Here is a 25,410-nt window from a genome sequence, read left to right on the forward strand (position 1 = left end):
ATCTCTGCAACACATGTAATTAATTGAAAAATACATAACATTTATAGAATATATAGAGAATATTTAGAATACATACATGAAGAATTCCTACTAAGGAACAGGAAAAAGACATGTAACCCAAATTTTTTAAAATGGGAGAATCAGCCGAAACCGTTTTCGCTCAGTGGTAGAGCGTCAGTCTGTGGACTGAAAGGTCTCGGGTTCGATTCCGGTCAAGGGTATGTACATTGGTTGCGGGCACATCCCCTGTAGGGGTTGTGCAAGAGGCAGCTGGTCAATGTTTCTCTCTCATCGATGTTTCTAGCTCTCTATCTCTCTCCCTTCCTCTCTGTAAAAAATCAATAAAATATATTTTAAAAAAATAAAATAAAATGGGAGAATCACACAAGAGGATAGTCAAATAGCCAACAAACATCTGAAAAAATACTCACCCTCATTCTGAATCACAAATATGCAAAATAAAACCGCAAAAATATACCACTGGCCACCTACCCAAATTAGCCAAGATAACATTCCAACAATACCAACTGCCATCCAGGATATGGAACAGCAGGGACTCTGGTGCACTGCTAGTGAGGGACTACTCTGAAACCACCACCTGGGAAGGCAATTTGGAATCATCAACTGCCAGGAAAAATCAGGAAGACTACAAATAAGGAAGAAAGAGTCCCGTGCACCCTTTCATGTTATCCTGCCTTTCTTTCCTTGTCTTTGAGCTATTCTACAACTGTTTAAATTGCAAAACGCTGATAATAATACAAGTGCTTCTTGTCCACAGAAATGCAAATTAACGGTGTTAGTGAATTTTTATAGCCTTGTGGATAGATATATTTTGCATCTGCTCATAAATTCATTTCATAGGATATGGATGGGTCTTTTATTCTTCAAACCAGTTGTAATACCTTTTTTATTCCCTCATTAATGAGTCCAATGAAACCTTTGACAGTTGTTCATTTTATTCTTGTATGAGAGTAATAACTGTACTTTAAAAAAAAATCCTTTAACATCACTAAAGCCAAAGATAGATATTTTATGCCCTAGCAATTCCACTCCCAGGCACACAACCAATAGAAATGAGTGCTATGACCTCAAGACACATGTGCAAGAAGGTCCATACATCATGATTTAAAATAGTTAAAAACTATAAACATCCATCAATGGTCAAGAAATTCACTAAATTGTAACATATTCAGATAATACAGCAAATAAAATAAATAAATGGCATACCACCACAGGCATGAACTTCACTAACAAAGTGTCGGTTTAAAAAAAAAAAAAAAAAGCAGAACTTGACTGTATGACTCCATCTACAATATATGGAAATTCCAAACAGATACAAAATAAAGGTGTTTAACAGTATAACACTAAAGATTAGATGACAAAAATTGTAGTAATAACTTCTTTGCTTCTCTTTATAAAGTCAAGATTAGAGTCTCCTTGGTGGGGGAGAGGGTGACAGGTGAGGACTGGGAAGAAGTAGGAGTGCTTCTGGGACACAGGCCATGCTCTGTCTTCCCCTCAGGATCAGTCACAAGCACAACATATTCACTATATAATAAACCACAGGCCTACTTCATTGTCTTATGAATTTTCTTAATATGTGTTATCTTTCACAGTAAAGAAAAGGTTTAAAAAAAAAATAAAGACTTTAGGGAGTGAAAGACCCATTAGCCAATTAGAGACAAAGCTACAGTATTCACTGTATTGTCCAACAGCAAGTTTTCTGCATTAATATTCCAAGTCATTTAAGAAATAGCCTTCAGAGACTATTTTCTAATCCCCCGAAGCAGTAAAAATAAATGCAATAAGCTGCTGAAAAGACAAGAAGCCCAAAAGTCTGGCGCCAGGACTGTTTTATTCTTCCGAGGCTTGCCAGGTTCACGAACTGAGTATTCACAGGCAAAAATTAAAGTTTAATCTTCATCCTGCTCCCCTGAAAACAGAAAACTGTCAGTCAAAGGAAATTAACACCGCATCTACCTCATTTCAAGAGAAAATTATTTCTTTCCACCTCCCCCATCACTTGATATACGTCTGCAGGAGTCAGTGGTGGTGTGGGTCCCTTTGTCATCTGCACAGGTAGATGTCACCTAGGTGACCAAGCCCTCCACCAGCGGCCCGGGCCCCTCCAATCTCCTGGATGAGGTCACCAGTCAGAGTTGGCACCCTCCTCAGAGGAGGGGATGGAAGCAATACCCCTCACCACTAGAGTTTTGATTCATTTGCCAGAGTGTTAGGAGGGCACTTCTGGGGCCCTATGGCAGAGGCTGCACCACGTTTATAAGATACACAATTCCATTCTGCTCTGAGGGGAGAGAGTGGCTGGAGATGGGGGCAGCAGGGTGTCGGTGAGGAGGAGATGAGAGGGGGGGGGGGAAACTGTATAAACATCTCTTACGCTCTTAGCCTCCCTCCTCTGAACACTGGAACACTAACTCCTTTCTTTAAAAAAATAAAACAATTAGCCGAAACCGGTTTGGCTCAATGAATAGAGCATCGGCCTGAGGACTGAAGGGTCCCAGGCTCGATTCCAGTCAAGGGCATGTACCTTGGTTGCGGGGACATCCCCAGTAAGAGGTGTGCAAATGGCAGCTGATCAATGATTCTCTCTCATAGATGTTTCTAGCTCTTTATCCCTCTCTCTTCCTCTCTGTAAAAAAAAAACACCCACAAACAATCAATAAAATATATTTTAAAAATAAATAAATAAAATAAAACAGTTACAGTTATTTATTGAACAGTTTCTATGTGCCACACACTTTATATCAAATATCTCATTAAAACTCCTTCGTGGTAGTCTTTATAAGTAAGTTTCATCTTCATTTTCTTTTTGTGGTTGTTTTTTTTTTTTTTTAATATTAATGTTTTACTGATTTCAGAGGGAGTGAGACAGAAACATCAATGGTGAGAGAGAATCATTGATCAGCTGCCTCCTGCTCACCCCACACTGCCGATCGACCTGACTGGGAATTGAACCATAACCTCCTGGTTTATAGGTCGACACTCAACCACTGAGCTATACAGGCCGGACTGTCTTCATTTTCTAGGAGAAACTGAAGCTCGGAGAGGTAAGTGATGTGTCCAATCACACTTCACTAGAAGGCTGTCTGGAGAAAACTGGCATCCTCCCAGCCTCCCTGCCTCCCTTTCTTGTCCTGAATTACCCCGTCTTCCTAAAAGGCAACTAATGAGCCAGTCTGCCTCCACCGCTCCAACTTTGAAATGATATATAAAGTTGCCATGAATGATGAAAAAAAAAAAAAAGTAAAGTAATAAATAAAATTTCTTACATTAGAGACATTAAACAATAAACATAAGTATATAGTCTTACTTCATATTGTTCCCGACAACAAAGAGTGAGGAGACATGACTATTCAGCCTCATTTAGAAACAAAGAAAACAAAGGTTCAAAATGACTGCTACCTGCCCCCAGATCCCGGTGTCCTAAATGACAGAATGAGGACCCCGACTGGCTCCAGAGTCCCCATTTGTCTCATGGACTCATCGATGACCCTGGGTATGCACACCGTGTCACTCTTACAGGTGTACATGTGGCCAGAGATCACATGGATATGTATAACTTATAAAGAAACCTCAATAAAAGAAATGTTACCTATTATCATCATTGCCCCTGATTTTGGGCTATACATCTGCACTCTAACGTTCATCAGTAGTATTTGGTCACCATCTACCTCTCCCATATCATCTCCAACACCTCCGCCAGAGCCAAATAGTTGTAGTTCATTCAGCCCTGATCCCCTCAGCTCCATGCTTTTGTTCTCGCCGCTCCCTCCCTCTAGGACTCTTCCTCTTCTAAGACACTCTCGCTTCTCCACCGCTTCTCCATCGGGATAATTCCCCTAAGCTTCCTAGACTCCTTTTAAAATAGCAGCCTTCCTGGGACCCCGGGGGCCAATGCCCACCGCTGTCAGAGCCCGGTGCCCTGTGATGACTACACTTATGCCCTTAATTCCTTCCAACCCCATTTCTGCCTCCTCACAGAAAAGTCTCAGGAAATGCTGAGAAAGAACTCCCTCAGGAGTCTCAGGTTCTAGCCCAAGACAGACCACGAGGGACGATTTTTTGCCAACATGTTAGAAAATTTCTCCTATCTTTCTATAATCCCCTTTACAGCAACCCTTGATAGGCTGAAAAGCAGCTTCTCCTAAAACAGTCCATGAAACGGTATGCGGTAATTGTCACCAGTCCACAGAGCACCACATGCAGATAAACAGGGTTGAGGGACTGTCTTTCTTTCCTATGCTTTGGCAGCTCTCTTTTCTTTTCCCCCCAATAGACCTGTAGAGAACAAATATGTTACTTCGTTCTCATTTATTTTCAGGCTATCATTGTTCACTATGGTAAGGATGTGCAATTCTTGCCATAACTTCAAATCTTCCCTACTGCTCCCTTACAAAACTTAACTGGGAAATTGAATGTATCAGACACTCGGCCCAACAAGTAAAGCTAAATTCCAAGGAGTACAGAAAGATGAGTCGAACCACCTATTGTTAAAAATAGGCCCAAAGAGAAAGAAGATAGAGAGAACTTGCTTTAGGAATATGGGATATGGGAAGCCAAAGAACATACAGAGTGGCCAGATTATTAGGATCTCTGAACACATAATAATCTGGCCACTCAGTGTATATCCTATATAATAAAAGGCTAATATGCAAATTGTCCTCTCGACCAGGAGTTTGACCAGCAGGCAGGCTGGCCTACTGCCCATGTCCCCTCCCCATGCTGGCTGGAACTCATCCAGGCACCAATTCATGCACTGGGCCTCTAATACACACACACACACACACACACACACACACACACACACACACACAAATATATATATACACTGAGTGGCCAGATTATTATGCGTTCAGAGATCATAATAATCTGGCCACTCAGTGTAAATGAACGAGTGGAAGCTTAAGGCCAGGCAGACTGGGCTGGAATCCTGACTCTGCCTCACACCATCAAGTGACCTTGGACAACTCACTGGGGCAGGGCCAGCCACATAACTGCAAGACCCCATGCAAAACAAAAATGCAGAGCCCTTTGTTCAAAATTAAATACATTTATAGACAACAACTGCAGAACATTAAATCAAGCGTGGAGTGCGTCTAAGCATCAGGTCCTGTGATCTCACGTGTTGCAGGCCATGGAGCCAGCCCTTCATCTGGTCTGTATGCATCTCAGTTTCCTCCTCTGTGAAAAGGTCATGATAATAGCATCCATCTTGCAGGGCTGTTGTGAGGATCAGATTAGAAAATCCCATAAAAAATGCACAAAATAAATCCTTTGCCATTATTATTTTTTAAAAGTCAAAGTCAAATAATGAAAGAGAATAATTAAGGTATTAATATCCAATTACAGAATAATTCTTTACTTTACCAAGGGATTAGCAACAAGGTTCTTTAAATAGAACTTCCCTATTTAACTTTGATTGGGTTTACAAAAGACTGACGTTTATACCACTTAACAAAAAAATTTTTTAAAAATCTATCAGGTGAAACAAAATATATCTCTAACAAGAGAAAAGACCCCAAGATAAAAAAGTAGGCTTCAGTTCATAACCCCAGAGGTGTTTTTACTTAAGGTCTATATTAAAAGACCTCTGTCCCTACCTAGCATTCCCTGACTATAGCACAGTGTTATGTCTGGGTCAGGGCTGGGGATAAGAGCATCGATTTTGGAGTTAGTCAGAACTAAGTTAGACTCCCCGATGCTACATACAGGCTGTGACTGACTTAAACCGTTAACTTCTAAGCTCTTAACTTTTATAAGCTGATCATTTCTTCCTTAACAGTACAAACTGACGGGGGCTTACAAAATAACTGTTGCTTCACGCCACCATATATTTGCACATGCTATTCTTTTTGCCTGAAATGGATTCACTGAATCATTCGTTTGTCGACTGTCCTGTGCTAGATGCTAGGTACATAGTGATAAACAAAATAAGTTTATCTCAGTCTTTGCACTGGCAGATAAGCAAACAAATACAAAAAAAACCAAAACTCATATATTAGGAAAGTGCTACACACACAATAAACAGGGAACCATAATAGAAGACACCAGGAAGAGTTTTATGTCATTGGCCAAATCAGCAAAGGCCTGCCCAGGGCAATGCATTTTAAGTTGGGACGTGAAAGATGGGGAGAGAGATCCTCAAAAAGAACCTGGCAGCAGGGTTTGGCAGGCAGGAAAACGAACAGCTCTGCATCTCTAAAGCAATAATGGACTTGACATGGTCCAAGAAGTGGATGGAATAACAATGCGCAGGGGACTGAGGTGTAGGAGGTGATCCCCCAAGAGTAAGCATGACGCAAGGTCATGAGCACTGTGAGCCACGGAAAGGAGTTTGGAGTTTGTCCCAGGTGAAAAGGAAAGCCATCGGCCACCCAAAGGTTTAGTCATGGAACTGCCATAACCTGATTTACTTCTGAAAAGATCACTCTGGCTGCCCCGTGGAGTTAGCCAGGGGCACAGGCAATGATGGGCAGAGCAGGGGGTGCTGTGGAGAGGAAACACTGCCTGGCATTCCCCACCCAGACAGAATGATGTGCTCAAGCTCAAACACCAATGCCATGTCCACAAGGAAGGTAACTTCACCAGTTCTGAAGACCCAAGTGAGTCCTACTCAGCATACTCTAATTCAAAAGTCCTCAAAGGCCAAACAAACAAATAAATAACAAAAACAAAACCTCAAAGATTTTTCAAATTCAGTTTATCTCAAATCAAAAATCAAGCCATCTTTTTTTTTATTTCCACAAGCTCCTTTGAAGTGGGTTGATTTCAATTGAAAAAGATTTCAATAGTCCCAAGTGATTAGCTGCAATAAGAGGTAAACCAGCACAATAAAACAAAAATGGGAGGCGGGAGTGTTGTGGCCATGTGCACATTTGTTACATACACAGACGGCAGAGCCAAACTGCCTGGGTTCGAATCTCATCACTCCTAAAAATAGTTCGCTAACTTTAACCACTCTCTGACTCAGTTTCCTTATCTGGAAAATAGGGATTAAAATAGCTAATTAAGTGTAAAGTGCTGAAAATAGTACCTAGGCTTTACTGCATATAGTGAATGTTAATGACTAACAATAATATTTATAAAAATAACATTACCACATTTCTGCTCACTAACCATTGGACCTTGGGCAAAGAGCTTGAGTTTTTTTTATGCCTCAGAGTTTTCTCACAGGTGAAATAGATATGAGAGTAATAGCATTTTTCTAATATAATTGTTAAATATTAAAGGAAATCATGTGTATATCTTAAAGATACTAGTAGTACCTCCATAAAGTTAGTGCCCAGAAAAATGTTTACTAATGTTATTTTATCATAAAAGTTATTATTTTGGGCAAGTTACAAATAGGTTTGCCTGTGTGTTACTATAGGAATATATTCTATTATGTGTATTTTACTTTAGCTAAACTTCTGCATTCATATTCTTCCTCCTCCTTTGATAGTTGTACATCCTTAGAGAGGTTACTTAAATAAGCCTAAATTTCCTCACCTACATGGTAATTTATAATAATATCTGCTTCATACTATTATGAGCTTATAAGGATTAAATGATAATACAAAAATATAAGGCCCCAACACAATACTATAAGCACTGGGTAAATGTAAGCTATAGTTACAATATTATTATTCATATAACCCTAATTTCCCTTAAAATAAAATTAAATCTTCATTTAATTCCCTTCATTCCCTCTTCCCATCCTCTCACCTATAATACCTAGATTCTCTCCAAGTACTTAATAATGAACTCCCCTTCAAAAGTCTCAATTTACTGAAGATAAGATAGAAAAAAGTCAAACAGAGACCCCATTAACCCATAAAAATCTAGAAAACTATATAGAGAATTTCAATTGTTCTAATACAGAAATTTAGAGTAATTTATAGTTTGGCTGTCGTTTCTTTTATACATATATTATTGATTTTTTACAGAGAGGAAGGGAGAGGGATAGAGAGTTAGAAACATCAATGAGAGAGAAGCATCAATTAGCTGCTTCTTGCACACCCTGCTGGGGATGTGCCCGCAACCAAGGTACATACCCTTGACCAGAAACGAACCTGGGACCTTTCAGTCCGCAGGCCAATGCTCTATCCACCAAGCCAAACCGGTTTCGGCTGGCTGTCGTTTCTTAAATTAGGTTTCAATAGCTGGGGTCAACTGTGGGTGAGAGGAAAACAAACTTTACCCTACCAACAAGTCAGAAGTCACATGCATTAATCTTGGCTCAACTCAAGCCATAAGCCAGGTTGCCAGGGCTAACCAGCATGGTGAAATTAAACAAACATTAAAAGAGCCAGGGAACACATGATTAAGTGATACAAACCAGGTAGGAGTGAGAAATCTTCCTACAACCAACTGAAAGAACCAGAGGAACAATAAATAAGGCAGCAGGCTCAAGGTGGCAGTGGTTCGGATACTTGCAGCTTCTGGGGAATAAATGTTCTCCTAGAAATGGGAAGAAAGGAAGGGAAAATGACAATGTCCAGAAGGTCAGCCATAAAAGAGAAAGCACCGGTGATGGTAAAGTCAGCCTCCATGCCAACATGGCCAAGGCATGCGGGATGGCATCGATGGGCTGGCATAAGCATCATGCCGATAATTTTATACAAGGCACAGAATTGAGTTTCTATGAATCTCTGATGAGATGGCTTCTATCCTGGGTCTCTACAAGAGGGCTTTCTCTACTTGGCGATAGGGTTCAATAAGGCTTCCCTTCCAGAGCGCTTAGATTATAATTTTTTAGACCTACTAGCTAATGATCCCCAGAGCACCTATATTGGGGAGAGGCCTAGAGGTCCAGAGGCCAGAGATGAAGGGGGGAATCAGAAAAAATGGGCTGGACAATAAATGAAAGCATAGAAACAGAGAGTCGGGAGAGAGCAAAGGGGAAAACCTCAGACACTAATTTCCTTCTTTATGCCAGCGGTTTCCAATCCTTTTTGTTGTTTATTAAAATCCCAAACAAGACTATGAATCATCAACATGAAGGGGAAAAAAGAAAAAAAAAAGCTATCACCTTTCACCAATCTTTGCTCTCCCCATTCTTAATCCTTAAATAATGACTTTTTAAACATCTGACTGCCTAAGCCAATAATTAAGAAAGTACTAAGTAAACTGGAGCACTGACGCATTCACTTCTGTGACCTAAGCCAGAACAACAGACTGCGGAAGCCGTCTCCTTGTTAGTCAGCAAAGAAACTGGGACGATGGAACAAGGAAGGGTTTGACATACAATCAGCAGGAACCAATTTCCTGGCTTATAAACCATCATAAACTGGTTTTGAAACTGATTTGGAAAAAAAAAATGAGTTTCCAGAAGTGCAGGAAGGATGCCACTGCGGAGAGGTTCATTTCTGCCCCAACCCTCACTGCTGGGCTCAGAGGCACGTGCGTTTGGATGTTCATGGTGCCTGGAGCTCCATGACATCAGACAGCTTGGGCATCAATGAAAAACAGTAGAGGCAGAAATCAAACAATTGCAATGCTTACAGAGCCAATTAGAAAGCACTTGACATAAATTTCTAAGTTGACTTAAATGTTTAGTCAATGCTGTTGGGGAATGCATGGGTGTAAATGAAGCCTTCCATAACTCAACAACTTTTGAGCAGAATGATATGTAGCAGGGCTACTTAGAGTGTGGGCCACAGTCACCTGGGAGCCTGTTATACATGCAAATTCTTTTTTTAAATATATATTTTATTGATTTCAGAGAGGAAGGGTGAGGGAGAGAGATAGAGAAGGAGAGAGAGAGGAACTAAATGATGCGAGAGAGAATCATTGACTCGCTGCCTCCGGCATGCTCCAAATGGGGAGCCAGCCCGAAAACCAGGCATGTGCCCTGACCGAGAATCGAACTGTGACTTCCTGGTTCATAGGTCGAGGCTCAACCACTGAGTCATGCTGGTCAGGCAACAATTTTACTAACTAATGCCACCCCAATAAATGCAATAAAAATTAAAAACAAAAAATATTTAAGGCTTTGTGAACCATACAGTCCACCTGTGCACTTCCGAACTCTGCCACTGTGGCATGGATGCAGACGTGGACAATAGGAAATGCATAAGTACTCTGTATTCCAATAAATCTTCTTTGTGGGCACTGACATTTGAATTTCATATATTTTTGCATGTCATGAAATTTCATTCTTATTTTGATTTTTTTTTCAACCATTTAAAAAGGCAAAACCCATTCTTAATCACGGACTATAAATAAACAGGCAGCAGAGATATGGAATTCCACAATGCTCTTGCACTAGAAAGCAGTTAAGTATATGAACCAGTTTCCTCATCTGTCAGGTGAAAGTAATAATGCTCATCCTGAAATGTCGTGAGTTAGTAAATATCTGTCAAATATCTGGAAGACTGTCGATATTATAATGAAATGTTCATCTCATGAAAAAATGCTAATGTCTATGATCCGGGAAGATGAAGTAGAGCAAGGCAGGAATACAACTCAGAAGTGTAAGCAAAACAGAGCTGCTGATTTACAAGTGGATTTTCTCTAAGCACCATTGGACATCTATTAACATATCGCTGAATTCACATATACCCAAACAGGCAGTAAAAAATAAGCCAACTGTACAAAGGAACTCCCATCACCTTACTCCCTTGACTTAAAAGAAGACATATGGTTTATTCTGTCTGAATTGCTGCCATATGGGAAAGGCCCCCTGGAGCAAAGGAATGACTCCAATAAAAGTGGATCAAGTCTGCCTCTGACCTCAAAGCCTCCAGGAGTTCACACTACCACACTGAGACCAAAGCAGCACGCCCTGGGGAGAATTCACAGCTGCTCAACATCTGGGGGGCCAAACAGGCTCAGAATCTGGAAAACCTGAGACTTCATTTTCAGGAGGAATTTCATGGGGTCATCAAAGGCTCCGATGTGTCCCTAGATGCAGCACTCATTAGTTGTTCATCATTTGCTTCCCTCTGGCTGCCAAGAGTCTGACCAAAAAGGTGTCCTCCCGTTCCGGTTCCTTAGCCAGTAGACAATCCTTTCCCCAATCTCCTTGCATTGCTCTCCAATTCACTGGTCCCTTCTGATGGTGAGGATGAATACTGATGAACATGCAGCCCGATTCAGCAGTCACTACTCACCTGCAGCTGCTGTGCCCTTGAAATATGGCCGGTGTGACCAAGGAACCACATTTTTTTTTTCTTTTCCTTTTTCCTTTCTTTTTTTTTATTTTTTAATTTTTTTAAATTTCTTTATTGATTAAGGTATCACATATTTGTCCTCAATTCCCCATTCCAATCCCCCACCACCTCCACTCATGCCCCCATCCCCCTATTGTCCTTGACCACTGGTTAGGCTCATATGTATGCACATAAGTCCTTTGGTTGATCTCTCCCTTTTATCCCCACCCTCCCTTTGAGGTCCAACAGTCCATGGCTCCTTATCTCTGGGTCTGTTCTTGTTCATCAGTCTATGTTGTTCACCATTTCTCCCAGATGAGTGAGATCATGTCCTACTGGAAATACACTTACATGCCACTGTGGTCTGAGAAAATGCTTGGTATGATTTCAATCTTTTTTAATTTGGGGAGACTTTGTTAGTGACCCAATATGGGGTCTGTTTTTGAAAATGGCCCATGTGCACTTGAGAAGAATGTATATTCCGTGGCTTTGGGGTGAAATGCTCTGAAGATGTCAATTAAGTCCATCTGATCTAGTGAGTCATTTAGAATTGCTGTTTCTTTGCTGAGTTTTTGTTTAGTTGATTTACCCAGTCATGTCAGTGGTGTATTAAAATCTCCTACTATGATTGTATTGTTGTAGATTTCTCTCTTGATATCTTCCAGGAGATTTTTTATGTATGTGGGTGCTCCTGAATTGGGTACATATATGTTTATCAGGGTTATAGCTTCTTGTTGTATCAATCTCTTTATTATTATGAAGTAGCCTTCTTTATCTTTTGTTATGGCCTTTGCTTTGAGGTCTATTTTGTCAGAAATAAGTACTGTTATTTTATTTTACTTTGCTTACATTTAAAGATCAATACTTAATTCAACTCCTAGAATACTTCTAAGCATCCTAAGAGCAACTTGGAAATGTGAATCTTTTTCGACTATACATTTTATAAACTCCAAATACAGATCAAGTGTTTTCAGTAAAAATTTAGCACCCAAACTGATGAATGCTATATGGCAAAATATACAACAGATTTTGAAGATTTATGAAAAAAAGAATGTAAATATCTCATTAACCATTTTTACATGAATAACATGTTGAAATGAAAATGTTTTGGATATACTGGGTTCAATAAAATGCATTAATTAAATTCTGCCAGTTTCTTTTTGCTTGCTTTTTTACTGTGGCTTTTAGAAAATGTAAAAATGGCTGGGACCAGTTTGGCTCAATGGATAGAGCGTCAGCTTGGGGACTGAAGGGCCCCGGGTTCAATTCCGGTCAAGGGCATGTACCTTGGTTGTGGGCATGTCTCCAATGGGGGGTGTGCAAGGGGCAGCTGATTGATGACTCTCTCTCATTGATGTTTCGGACTCTCTATCTCTCTCCCTTCCACTCTGTACAAAAATCAATAAAATATATTTAAAAAAAAAAAAAAGAAAATGTAAAAATGCCTAAGTGGCCTGCGTGATAGTCCTACTGGATAGCAAGGTGGGAAATGGTTCCAGGACAGTCCCGTGCTCACTTCAGCCCTAAAAATCTATGATGAGCTCCATGTGCACATTTAAATCCCACATCATAGCTCATTCCCAACACAGGACATACACATTTTACTCCCAGTTCCCTGTGATCATGATCTTCTTGAAGGAAAGTGCAAATTCAGTTTTCATAACCGACCAAGAAGTTTTTCCTTTGTGTCTGGTGAATGCACAGCTAATAAATTCACTAGGAAACAAACAGCCTTTAGAGTTAGACAAGTCCCTTCTGGAAAAGGATTTTACATGCAAGAGTTTTCAAATATGAGAAAATATTATTGGGTCGAATGGATGTAGGTGAATATTTCTATTTATATATTTACATCCACTATGCATATGCAGAGACACATCGTTTTTTACACACAAGCACTAAATGACTCGTGTACAAGGATCTCCCTTTTCCTGGCCCCTGAACAAATCTCTTTGTGAGTTAACTTTCCCCAACTCTCCCAAGTACCAGATGTTGTGAGCTCCCACCCCTCCACATGACACAGGAAATGAGAGACAGGCCTGGAGATAAGGAGTGTGGGGGCAGAGGGTCCCTCTGAGACTGTTCCCTACCCTGATACTGCTGTGGATGCCCTAGGCCACAGTCTCTCTGATTTAGTGACCCTAAATCCAATTTAAATAAGAACCAGGACCCACTCTCAATCCCTGAGCTGAGGAGAGAACAGTGAAGGTACAGATAATCCCTTCACCTCCTTTAAGCCATTTTTCCCAGAACTACTTCCTGCTAAGGAACCTTAACAGAGCTGCTAACAAGGAGAGGAATGAACCAATTTGGGGTCAGCTCCTCTCTCTTCCCAGCTTCAGTGGAGGTGATAATTGGCAGTAAAATGCATACAGGGTATACATCAGAATGGCCAGGAACAGACAGGATCTGGATAATCCATAAACTGAATAATGAGCCTTTTAATAACCAGGAGCGAATTGCCGCTTTCCGTAATGGGATCCAGGTAGCACTTGTAAATCTACCCTCTCCAATTAGAAAAATGCCATCCGGCACTTTTCCCTGAAGCCAGGAAACAGAAAACAACTCGTCCAACTCCCAGCTCTCAGGCGCAAGTACGGGTAAAGAGATAGACATCTTCCTCCTGGGCAGGAGATTTCGTAACTCTCCTGTCATCCACTGGAAAGGTTGCAGGCTCCCTCTGCTTTCCTCGAATCTAAGCCCTTCTTTCTCCCACCAGCCCCCAAGATAGCTTCCTGGATTCAAACTGCTATATGATTATTAACAATACTAGAGGCCTGATGCATGAAAATTCATGCACTGGAGGGGGGGATCCCTCAGCCCGGCCTGCCCCCTCTCATAGTCCGGGAGCCCTCAGAGGCAGAAGGCAACCCAACGATCAGGAGAAGGCAACGCTCTCTTAACACTTCTGCTGCTGCCACTGCCAGCAGTGCAAGCCTCAGCTGGCCCTCATTACCTGAGCCTTGGGCAGCCGGGCAGCTGCCATTGGTGGCTTGCCTGCACCTTGGGCCGGCTCTGGGCAGCTGGGGGGCTAAAGGGACTGGGGGACTCCATAGGCGCACGGAGAGGCTGGACCCACTTGGAGATGGGCCCGGCTGTGCCTTGCACCTGCTGCCCGGCATGGCTGAGGGGACTGGGCGCTGCAACCTTTGAAACCATGGCAGTCAATTAGCATATTCCCTCCTTATTGGCTGTGGGTGCTGCCATCTTTGTGAGGTGATGATGGTCAATTAGCATATTCCCTCTTTATTAGATAGGATTAATAATAGTTCTGCCACGTGTGTACAGTGCCTTCTGCCATATAAAATGCATCAATAACATTATCTCCTTCGAACTCCAACAACACCCCATGGGGGGACCCAGGTTGGAGAGCCTGAAGCTTATACAACTTGTGGGTCTCTTACAGAAAATAAATATAAAATTCTAAATATAAATACAAAAAAAGCCAGGGCCTCTTCCCAAAGCTTTGAAGGAGCTCTACAGGTAAGAGTAAACCTAAGTCTAAACCACCCCTCTCCTTCACTCCCCAAAGAGACAGAGTTTTTCAGGCAAGGAGGGGAGGGGTACAAAGGGTTATTCGGTGTTAGAGGCAGAATTAGAACCTTCTTATCTCCCCAAGTCTTTGTGGCCCCTCTATTTCCACTAGTTCCTCTGTCACAAAGGAAACTCTGAGAAAGGAACAAATAAAAACAGCACAGCTAAAAGTGATCCCCACCAGGCTGGCGTTGGGAAGCTGTCTAGACTGAGTATTGCCCGGGTAGAAGATGGTGAAATAAGCTCAAAGCTCCTACAATCCCTTCTTTGGCACTGAAGACAGAACATAACCACACAGAGCTGGGGTAAAGCCCACCTTCGCCACTGGCCAACCACAGGACCTGGGACAAGCCACTCGCCTTCTTGTACCTCAGTATCTTCACTTGTAATAAAAGTTTACATGAGATGATGCATCTGAAGCACTAGGCACAGGACCCAGCCGGAACATCCCAGGTTCCAATAAACAGTAACTATTACCCTTGCTGTTGTTATAAATTCACCCAAAGAGCATTGCTTCTACACAAGAGCCCGTTCCCCAAAGTGTGCTCATGGAAGTTGCAAAACACATATGCTTGGTCACCGTGAGCCTGGAAATTAGTCCGGGCCGGTAGTGAGACTTCAGCATTTCTTGGGCAGCAGGAAGCAATGCCATAGGAGACTCATCAGGCAAAGTGCCTTGTCTGTTCTACTTGCTGCGGTTGCCGTAGAGTTTCTGAGGTGTAACCTGTGTACCTGTGAGTCTCCGGAGCTCCCCAGCCTCAGGGAAGCCATACTATGTATTTCCAAAGGCTTTGAGACTCATAGCTTGAGAACCACAAACTGTGCTTGTGGGTGTTGGTTTTGTTTTGTTGTTGTTGCTTCTTTGTTTCCATTTACAGTGGAGAACCAAAATGATCACATCAAAAAGATAAGCGACTCCTATACTTTCCTTCTTCCTTCCTCCCAGTCCAGTTCTTTCGTCCTCCTCTCTCTAGGTTTCAAACTGGCTCCAGATTTTTTTTTTTTTTTTTTTTTTGAGAAGCAGTAACAGATTTACAAGAAACAAACTGAGAAGGATTTTAAGAAGCAAATTAATTTATAAACTCTAGACTTGCTATATGTTAGCGTGAAAAATCTGTGCAATTTTCATGAAGGATCCAACTGTTTACAAAGGCGGACAGATTCGTTCCATGTCCATAATCAGCGTTTTTATAAAAAAAATTCACAACACCATGCATTCATTCAACAAACACTTAGGAAACACTTTACTGAGAGCCAGGCTAGTTCTTATTGATAACAAGCTGAATAAGACAAGGTCTTTTCTGCCTCAAGACTCAACACCACCATCCCAACCCATATACTCTCATTCCACTAGGTATACCTTTCAAAATGCTTTGCATACTTTGCATACTAGCTTATTTGCCTTTCCATTGAGTCTGTTATCTTACTTAGGGCAAGAACAGTACTCATTTACTGACACTTAGTAAACACTAGCTGATCATTGACCTACTGCAGGCTCCTGCCCTCTATGAGTTATAGTCAAACAAAAGCGCTGGCATGTAACTAACTAGTTGGCAGTACAGAGTAATACCTGTTGCTACAGAGATAAAAACTAGGGCCAGGAGAGCCAGCGGAAGCCTGCTCAAGCAGGGGAAGGTTTGAATGCAGATGTGAAATAAGAGTTGAAAGATTAGTAGAATTTCTGTCAGTGGAAGAAAGTGATAGAAAGGGAATTTCCTGTAGAGAAAACTTCATATATAATAACAACTCATAGATAAATATTATCAGGGACTAATTATATCCAGGTTCTGTTTCACAGAAATTAGCTCTTTTATTCCTCATAACCTTAAGAAGTAGGCACTATTTTGGTCCCATTTCACAGATGTAAAAACTGAGGCTTAGAGATCTCACTGTACTGGAACAGTGAGACATCAAAGCCCAGGCTCTCAATTTTTATACCATGCTGCAAAGGCATAGAGCCATGGAGGGAGGTGCTACATGTACCAACTTGGGATAAGTTTAGATAAGTGTCTGGACCATGGGTAAGCAGTAGGTAGTGAGGCCAGTTATTGGACAGGGCCAGATTCTGAAGGCTCTTGAATGCCAAGCTAAATAGTTGGGTTTATCCCATAGTAGTTGGGGAGCCAAGACAAGCATTTAAGCCTACAAGTGGTTTGATCAGCAGTACATTTTAGCACAATACTCTGAGAATGATATGGAAAATGGGCAAGATTGTGAAGAGGCTGAAGGAAGGGAGGCTATTTCAAAAGATCAAATACTAGGCTCTAGATGAGGCAGAAGGAGTAAAGATAGAAAGTAATGGGCAGATTGGAGAGATTTCTTAAGATAGAATTGATACAAAATGAGGAAGAATTGAGTCTGGGTCAGGTGAAGGAAGAATAACTGAGAAGACACAAAGTGCATAACTTGACATGAACATTCATCCAATTTTCCATCAATTAAAATAAATGTTATACAATGACAGGTATCTGGTAGAGAAGGTAACAGTAACTTAGTCATGCACCTATTGTGTTACTATCTAACTAGTTCATGCTCATAATTCTCAGCAACCTGGCAAAACCGTAATCTTCTCCAAGAAAGAAATGACTCACAATTTCTTGTGCCCATTTGTCTACTCAGTGTCCACTTCAGTGTTGAATAGAAAAATAACTAAACACAACTCACCAAATATTTGTTAAATATAGAAGGTATATAAGATACTATACTCAAAAAGTATCGTTGATCAAAGGTAGAAATCATAGAAGAAAATCTAAATGGGTTTTAGTATATAAAATTTTAAACTGTAAGTTACAAAAGAAAAAAAGCTATTATAAAATTAATATAAAAAGTTTTACTTCACTAGTAATCAAATAGATACAAATTAAATATTTCTCTTGTCCATCAAATTTCAAAGACATTCAAAACACCACATGGAAAGAAACTGGTCTTTGACTTGATTTTTCACAATGGCAGTTAGCCAGGAGAGCTACCTAACCAGGAGCATGTCAAGAAGTAATCCTAGTAAGACTTTTTACTGTAGTATAACTAGCTCATCCTTACTAACATGCAGATATTCTCTTCTAATTCCTAGAATAACCTGTTGATCCCCACTGCAGAAACACAGGCAATGATCAAGAAAGTCACTTGTGGTTATGCAATTAGTAAATGGTGGAGCTACAATTAAAATCCACATGTTTCTGACCTTACAGCCCATGCCATGTGGAGTGAGTATGAATTCCACAATTACATGATTATTGAGGTAATCATCCTTCTATTCTGACAGCCAGCTCTATGCCTGGGCAGAACAGGCCTTCTCATGCACAAAACCTTGATGAGATAATTCTGGATGCCCCCAAAGATCACCACTAGCTGCTGTGGTCTCACTGTTAGGGTCACTATTGTGTAGGCAGTAATGAGACTTTAATCAACTTCTCGTTGTAAAATGGATAATAAAATCTACCTCAAAAACGTGTTGAGAAGATTTGCTTTTGTCCACAGAGTAAAAGTGACACTGCCTCAAGAGTTATCTTTCTAAAATGCAAGCTCCATCCCAGTCAATACTATTTGGTCTTCAAAACCAGCTCCAGTATCTTAAGTCTCAATCACCCAATCAGAGATCTCTGCTCTCTCCCTCCATGCTTCTATTATGCCTTCCTCAGACCTACTGTATTTTTCGGACCATAAGACGCTCCGGACCATAAGACACACCAGTTTTTAGAGAAGGGAAATGAAGAAAAAAAGATTCTGAAACAAATAGTGTCCTAAAATATTTTATGTGCATTAAAACCCAACATCACAGTCATAAACACATGTAATCAACCCTGTAAAGTAAACAGCAGCATTTAGAACCATTTTAGAGCCGGGCAAGCACACAGAGACCACACAGAGCCGGGCAAGTAAAAAAACTTTTTTTTTAAAGTATATGTGTAGGCTATATTTGGACCATAAGACGCAGGGACTTTTTCCCCCCACTTCTGGGGGGGAAAAAAGTGCGTCTTATGGTCCGAAAAATACGGTATGTGATTCTTCACATTGTAACAGAATGTTCACTTACTTTTCCATGTCCCTTACTATTCCATAAGCCACTTGAGAATGGAGACAATGGCTTAGACATCTTGTGATGCCAACACCAAGTCGAGGACAGGCATATGGGAGAATTGTTTTGTTTAAAAATAAATAGATAAGAAAATAGTCCATTATTTTACTGTCACAAACCCTATCAGGCAGTTATGATAATTACCTGCATTCTACAACCTGAGCCAATTGAGGTTCCAAGTTGCAGTGACTATAAAAATCATACATAAGAGAGCAAGCTTACACTGAATCCAGGTCTCCAGACTCTCCACTCCAGCAAACATGGCCTTTCAAAGACAACAGGGGAAAAGGCCCGCCATAGCCCGCCTAGACCAGTGATTTTCAACAGGTGTGCCATGGTACACGGTGTGCCGCAAGAGTTTTTAAAACATGCAATACCTGACTATTTAGTCAGGGGACTGACCACTTTTCCTTTGGATTATCAAATTAAAAATGACAACAGCCAACACAACAATAGCTGGTGTGAATGAACCTAAATTATAGACTTTTGGGGTCAGATTGGCAAAAAAAATATATATGTTTTGGTGTACTGCAGAATTTTAGTAATTAGTTTATGTGTGCCATGAGATGAAAAAGGTTGAAAATCACTGATCTAGACCATCATTGCACAAAGGTACTTTGTTTCTCAAAGGTAATAAGGATTCTGAATAGTATTAGGGAACAGAATTAAAGTATAAGGATTGTTGGCAGATTTGGTTCTAACTCCAGGCTTACTCTATCCTTAACTTTTCTGCCTTGGGAAAATCTATAAAACCCAGGGGCCTTGGCTTCCTCATCTGTCAAACGGGGTTTTAAACAATGATAGTCACCCTTGCAGGGTTTGATATCAGAATAAAAGTTATATGTTAAACTGTGGTTATTGTTTTATTAGGAAAAATGGGCACATAGTAAATGTCAGTATCAGCCAGCTGGTATGGCTCAGAGTTTGAGCCTGGTCTCAGCACCAAGAGGTCACCAGTTAGATTCCCTGGCACATGGCCAGGTTATGGGGTCAATCCCCAGTAGGGGGTATACAGGAAGCAGTAGATTGATGTTTCTCATTGATGTTTCTCCCTCCCCCTTCCTCTCTCGCTAAAAAAAAAAATCAATTAAAAAAAACACACACATTTTTTTAATGCCTGTGCATTGGGTAAAAAAATTTCATACCCAATTTTATTTCATCCCCACAGCAATCTTGTGGAATCCATGCTATTAGTTCAATCTTATATTGTTAAAACTGAGACTCAAAGACATTTAAACAACTTGCCTAAGGTCACCTAGGTAGCAAGTGGCAGAGTTTACATTCAGACCAAGGTCTTTCTGAGTCCAAAGCTCTTTGCAGGTTACCTGTATGCATACCAGATTAGTCTTGGAGGAGTACATGTAAGGAGGACTCAAATATGCCCCAAATTCTGAGGTCAGTGTTAGGTGCTAGGAAGGTCAGATCAGATTCATGTGTAGCGCGGATGTGTGCTAAAACTGTCTGGAACATGTATAAGATAGGGAGGGTAAAACCAAAAAGAAAGAAGGCAGCCAACAATAAATGGCATGCTCCTCAATTTCCCTTTCGGTTAATAGCACAAGAAACACCAGAGGCGATTCGTATTCATAGTTCAGTCCTTGTGTTAAGTCTTCCAGGTAAAAATCCCATATTGTAATACTGATGTATTATTTCCTCTTGATCTTGCAACTATTTGCTGTGTACCAGAAAAATGTCCCGGAACCAAACAGGAAGCTCAGAAAAGTCACAGGAAATATCTGATCTCCTTGACTCTTAGTCAAATGGAAACAAACTCTACTAGGTTAGTCTCTAATTTGCATCCTTAACACTAAGACATGTTGGAAGAAGTAACTAGCAGAGAAGTTGTTTCTACAGAGAAACAAAAGACATTTCACATTAACACAATTTTAAAAATAAGTTGTTTTTATGGTGTTCTCCTCTGTCACATACAGTTCTTCCAAGTTTGGAACAAATACACCTTTGCATTCGCCATTCAAGCCCATAAAACCTTCATGCTGTGTGTGTGTGTGTGTGTGTGTGTGTGTGTTAAATATATTTTTATTGATTTCAGAGAGAAAGGGAGAGGGAAAGAGGGGGAAATATCAATGATGAGAGGGAATCACTAGTCAACTGCCTTCTGCATGTGCCACACTGGGTGTGAAGCCGGAAACCCGGGCATATGCCCTGCCAGGGAATCCAACTTTGACCTCCTTGGTCATAGGTCAACGCTCAGTCACTGAGCTACACTAGCTGGGTCATGCATTCCTGAGTCAGATTAGGTTTGGTGCGGGTAGAAACAGTAGTGCTGGAAAAAACAAACAAACAAACCCTATTCCTGTGGGATGAAAAGTTCTCAAGTGAGGCACTCACACCAAGTACTCCCACCTGATGCCCCAAGGCTGTGAACCCAGAAAGATGCTCAGTCCCGGCTAACAACACAGACTTGGAGAAAGAAAACTCAACAAAGAAGGGGTGGCTGAGCGGAGGACTCTGACAGGGAATGCAATCATTTTGTTTGTTCAAATGTATGAGCAAAGGGAGGGTCCGAAATTCTCGACTAATAAATACATCCAGCTATGAACTTTTCCAAAATAGAGCTAATGACACCTGGAGCTAACAGATCTCACAGAAAACTCATTCCTGTAAAAAACTCCGAAGTTTCTGTCTTCACTAACTGCATCAACTGCTCAGCAGTACACCCCTCTGCTCACTCTCACCTCCATTCAAAGTGCTACACTCCTCCCCACCAATAACCATACACAGTTTCTTCTCTCTCCGTGGCCCCCAAAAGGCCTCAGGCAACAAGAGCCTCAGGACCCGCGGGAACACCCCTCCCCTCCCTGCCATCCCCATTATTCCGCAGACAGCCCTGCTTTCCCCAGGAGCCAACAGTCTGCAGCTCCTTCGATGCAGGCACGAGCAGACAAGAATGGGGGGAAGAGAGGCTGTGCAAACTGCATGCTTCAGAATCTCCCTCCATATGCATTTGCCAAAAGGAACAAAAAGAAGATCGGTGCCAGGAAAAGACAACTGAGATGAGGATGCAGTGGGACCGCGGCTGACTCCGTGCCTCTCAGCAGCAAGGGGCTGGCTGACCAGCCACGCATGGGAGCCACAGACGCGAGCCGTTACCTTCAGGATGCAGGCCATGGCGCTCTGCCGACCCTCCTGCCACCGAGCGGTGGGCGCGCCTGAGTCAGGGGCAGTCCTGGCGACACGCTGGAAGCTGGTACCGAGGCAGGACCGCTCCAGCCCACATTCCCGCAGATCCAAATAAGGGGACCTCAGTGCGAGCTGCGCGGGCACAGGCCCCGCCCCCCGGGCCGCGGCCCCGCCCCCGGTCCAGTCCACTGGCCGGCTGCCCGCGAGGCCCCGCCCCCGAGTCACGTGCCGTCCCGGGCGCCGCGGCTGGCCCTCGGTGCTTGCTACTTTTTCTTTTCTCTTTTATTTCTGTAACTGTTCTGTCGTTCAACGTATACAAAGCCAGCAAGCAGCAGGCTGGGGAGAGAGGAGGGCGGTCTTTTCCTCTCCTGGATTCGGTCTCCTCTAACGGATCAAGGAAACTCCTTGCAGACATTTCATACTTTTTAAAAAGTTAAATGGGCTTGGAATCACCCCCTCTACAGGCACCAAATAAGGATTCTTCAAAAGTAGCAAAGGAAATGTTCCCTGAGGCTACTTAATAAAGCCTTCACACTGCTTAAAAACTCTGTGATGGGCTTCCCTAAAATCAATAATTTGCCATTAATAAGAGCAGAAATACCTATTAACCAAAGATGTTATGAATCTTACACGCATTTATTTTATGTACACGCATGCACATGTACATATATGTGTACATGTGTATATATATATAATGTATTCCTCTTTCGTACTTTAGGTTTGTGTGTTTATGAAAATGTGTGTAAACATAAATATACAGTAAATAGAACATTCTTATATATACATTGATTATATATGTATATAAATTATGTGTGTGTACAGACATGCATAGATAGGACATTACTCTTCCCTGTAACAAGTTTATTTTTTTAGCTTTATTTTTATTGTTGGTATTATTACAGACATCTCCATTTCACACACACACACACACCCTTTTTGCCCACTTCCACCTAGCCCCAACCCCACCCCTCCCTCTTCTCCCTGGCCATCACCACACTGCTGTTTGTGTCTATGTGTCATGCATATATTCTTTTTTTTTTCTTTTTTGCAATCCTTACCCAAGGAGATCCATTGCCTTCATAGATTCCCCAAATGGGGATCAAACCTGCAACCCAAGAACGTGCCCTGATGGGGAATCAAACAAGCAACCTTTTCGTGCACAGGGCCATCCTCAACCAACTGAGACACTTGGGAGCATATATGTTCCTTGGCTAATTCCTCCTGCTATACGTTTAGAATTTGAATGAACTTAGTTGCAACTTCAGTAACAAAATTAATCTAAATGTTTCTGATAGACTTGGAAATCCAGAGAGGCCTTTTCACCATGCAACCTGAACTCTTGGGCTAAAACAGAGTAATACAGCAGCTCTACTTAACGGGCAGGTGTCTAGGAGAAGCAATGCTTTGGGTCCTCTCCACCTGTCTCCAGCAGGCCCTAACTGAGTGAAAATCCAATTCTAAGAACCAGCTAAAAGAAGCAGAGTTATTTCTACAAGGGAAGTAACATCACACACAGCAGAAAAAGGGAGAGAACATTCTTTGTATATAACAGATTTCTACCACGTGGTCTGTCAGAAAAATCTTAAAAACCAGACCCAAACTACTTACCCAAAAGAGGTTTCACTTGCTATAAGCCCTGTCTAGTTTGCCTACATGGAGTCAGGGAAAGCACTGGGGGCTGATAGTAGGCAGTGACGTCATGAAACTTGCTCACAAACCACAAGGCAGACACCAGGCTTCCTAGGATTTGGTGTTTTATTGGTGAGAATATTCAGAATCCTGAGAGCAGGAGGAATCACAGGAAAGGGGGGATGGGAGTGAGGATGGACTCTCTGCTCCCAAGAGAAGCTGCTCTTTTCAGTGGCCCTGAGAGAACATGTTCCTTCCCCCAGCCCCTCTGCCTGCTTCAGAGAGCTGCTCATTTTCAATAAGAACTACTTGATCAGGACCGTGTATTTTAAACTGCTGCTTTAGCTCATGGTCTTTGGTGAGCCAGGAAAACTTACTATCTCATTCATTTATTATTTCAACAAACCTTTATTGGACTACTACTAGAAGAACAAATCTTATTTGAGTTACCACTAACTGAAGGATAAAGGCTTTATTGAGATACTACCAACCAGTTAGGGATGAGAGAATGATTTTTGTGACAATTCATGGGACAATAAACTCTGGAACACTGGCTCTGCTCCAGTCAAGTGGGAAAGATAAGAGAAATATGATAAGATAACATGGGAGGTTCTTTAAGGAAGTGGAAGCAAAGCTCAAAAGAAAGAGGGAATGGGCCTGACAGGGTGGCAGGTGGGAAGGGAAGGGTCGGCAGAGCACACCATGCTCTCTCTAGACAGGGGTCCTCAAACTTTTTAAAGTGGGGGCCAGATCACGATCCCTCAGAGAGCTGGAGGGCCGGACTATATGAACTACTAATTCCTACTGTAACACCTCGGCTGCGCTCACTGCCCAAAAAACCTGGCGGGCCGGATCAGACTCCTCTGCGGGCCGCATGTGGCCCGCGGGCCGTAGTTTGAAGACGCCTGCTAGAAAGTCTGCAGGTCTAGGAGACAACACAGCAGACTCTAGTGAGCAACCCTATTACCAGTAATTCTCAGAGCTATAACAGTTTCCTGAGAGAAATAAAATTAAAATGCAGGCTCCCATAACTTTTCCAATTTTATCTTGTACACATATTAATTTAATATATTTATATTCTACACAGAGTCATTTATTAAGGTTTTAATTGGCTTTCCATTTTTCCCATCTAAAGATTTTAAATGGATTGTTTGATTTATCCGTCTGCCATCTTAACCACTACCTTCAGCTGGCCAGGATGCTAGGAAGCCAGTCTCTATCATTGGGCACCATTCACATTAATCTGTTGCCACAGGTTTGGTAGTCAGAAAACCTAGAGTATGTGTCCTCCCTAGGAAACATACAGGATAAAACCTAGGGTAAGTATGTATCAATATGTATGTATGTATGTATGTATAGAATAGATGTACTCTGAGTGTACAGGACAATAAACTCACTCTGTACCTATCACCCTACTTTAACCAAGATGCTGCACATCTCGTCCAGGTCTCCCATACAACCAAACTGTTACCACCTTCTGCCCTTGAGAATGATCTCCCACCAAGGAATCTCACTGCTCTATCTCACCTATGACATGGGTGGGGCTGCCGTGTAGTAGCCTGCCAGCCCTTGCTACCCTTGCTGGAGAGATCCTTGTGGGCTGACTCTATCACCACATCAGACTCTCTAGGCCCTTCTGCTCTCTGGTCCATCTTCCCTCTCCTCCTAGGCCTTTCACCAATGAGATCTCAACATGCCTTAAGGCTGATACTTCATGAGTTATGACAATTCATGGGACAAAATGTCCTATTTAAATTCAGTTTTGCTTCATTTTCAACAACCCTATTACCAAGTAATTCTCAGAGCTATAATATACAGTTTCCTAAGAGAAATAAAATTAAAATGCAGGCTCCCATAACTTCCAATTTTATCTTGTACACA

The 25,410-nt window shown here is 41.8% G+C and overlaps 1 protein-coding gene across 2 annotated transcripts in view; it reads right to left on the reverse strand.

Moving 5' to 3' along the window:
- Positions 1-22,051, reverse strand: part of ST6GALNAC3 (ST6 N-acetylgalactosaminide alpha-2,6-sialyltransferase 3) — a 517,876-nt gene extending 495,825 nt beyond the window's left edge. For both annotated transcript variants that reach the window (XM_036446244.2, XM_036446245.2), the window contains exon 1: positions 21,871-22,051. In XM_036446244.2, coding sequence (XP_036302137.1) covers positions 21,871-21,888 — 18 coding nt within the window. In that variant the 5' untranslated portion in view covers positions 21,889-22,051. The remainder of the gene's footprint in view (positions 1-21,870) is intronic.
- Between the last annotated feature and the right edge of the window lie 3,359 nt (positions 22,052-25,410).

This window comes from Pipistrellus kuhlii, unplaced genomic scaffold, assembly GCF_014108245.1.
Source record: "Pipistrellus kuhlii isolate mPipKuh1 unplaced genomic scaffold, mPipKuh1.p scaffold_m20_p_2, whole genome shotgun sequence".
Classification (NCBI taxonomy): Eukaryota; Metazoa; Chordata; class Mammalia; order Chiroptera; family Vespertilionidae; genus Pipistrellus; species Pipistrellus kuhlii.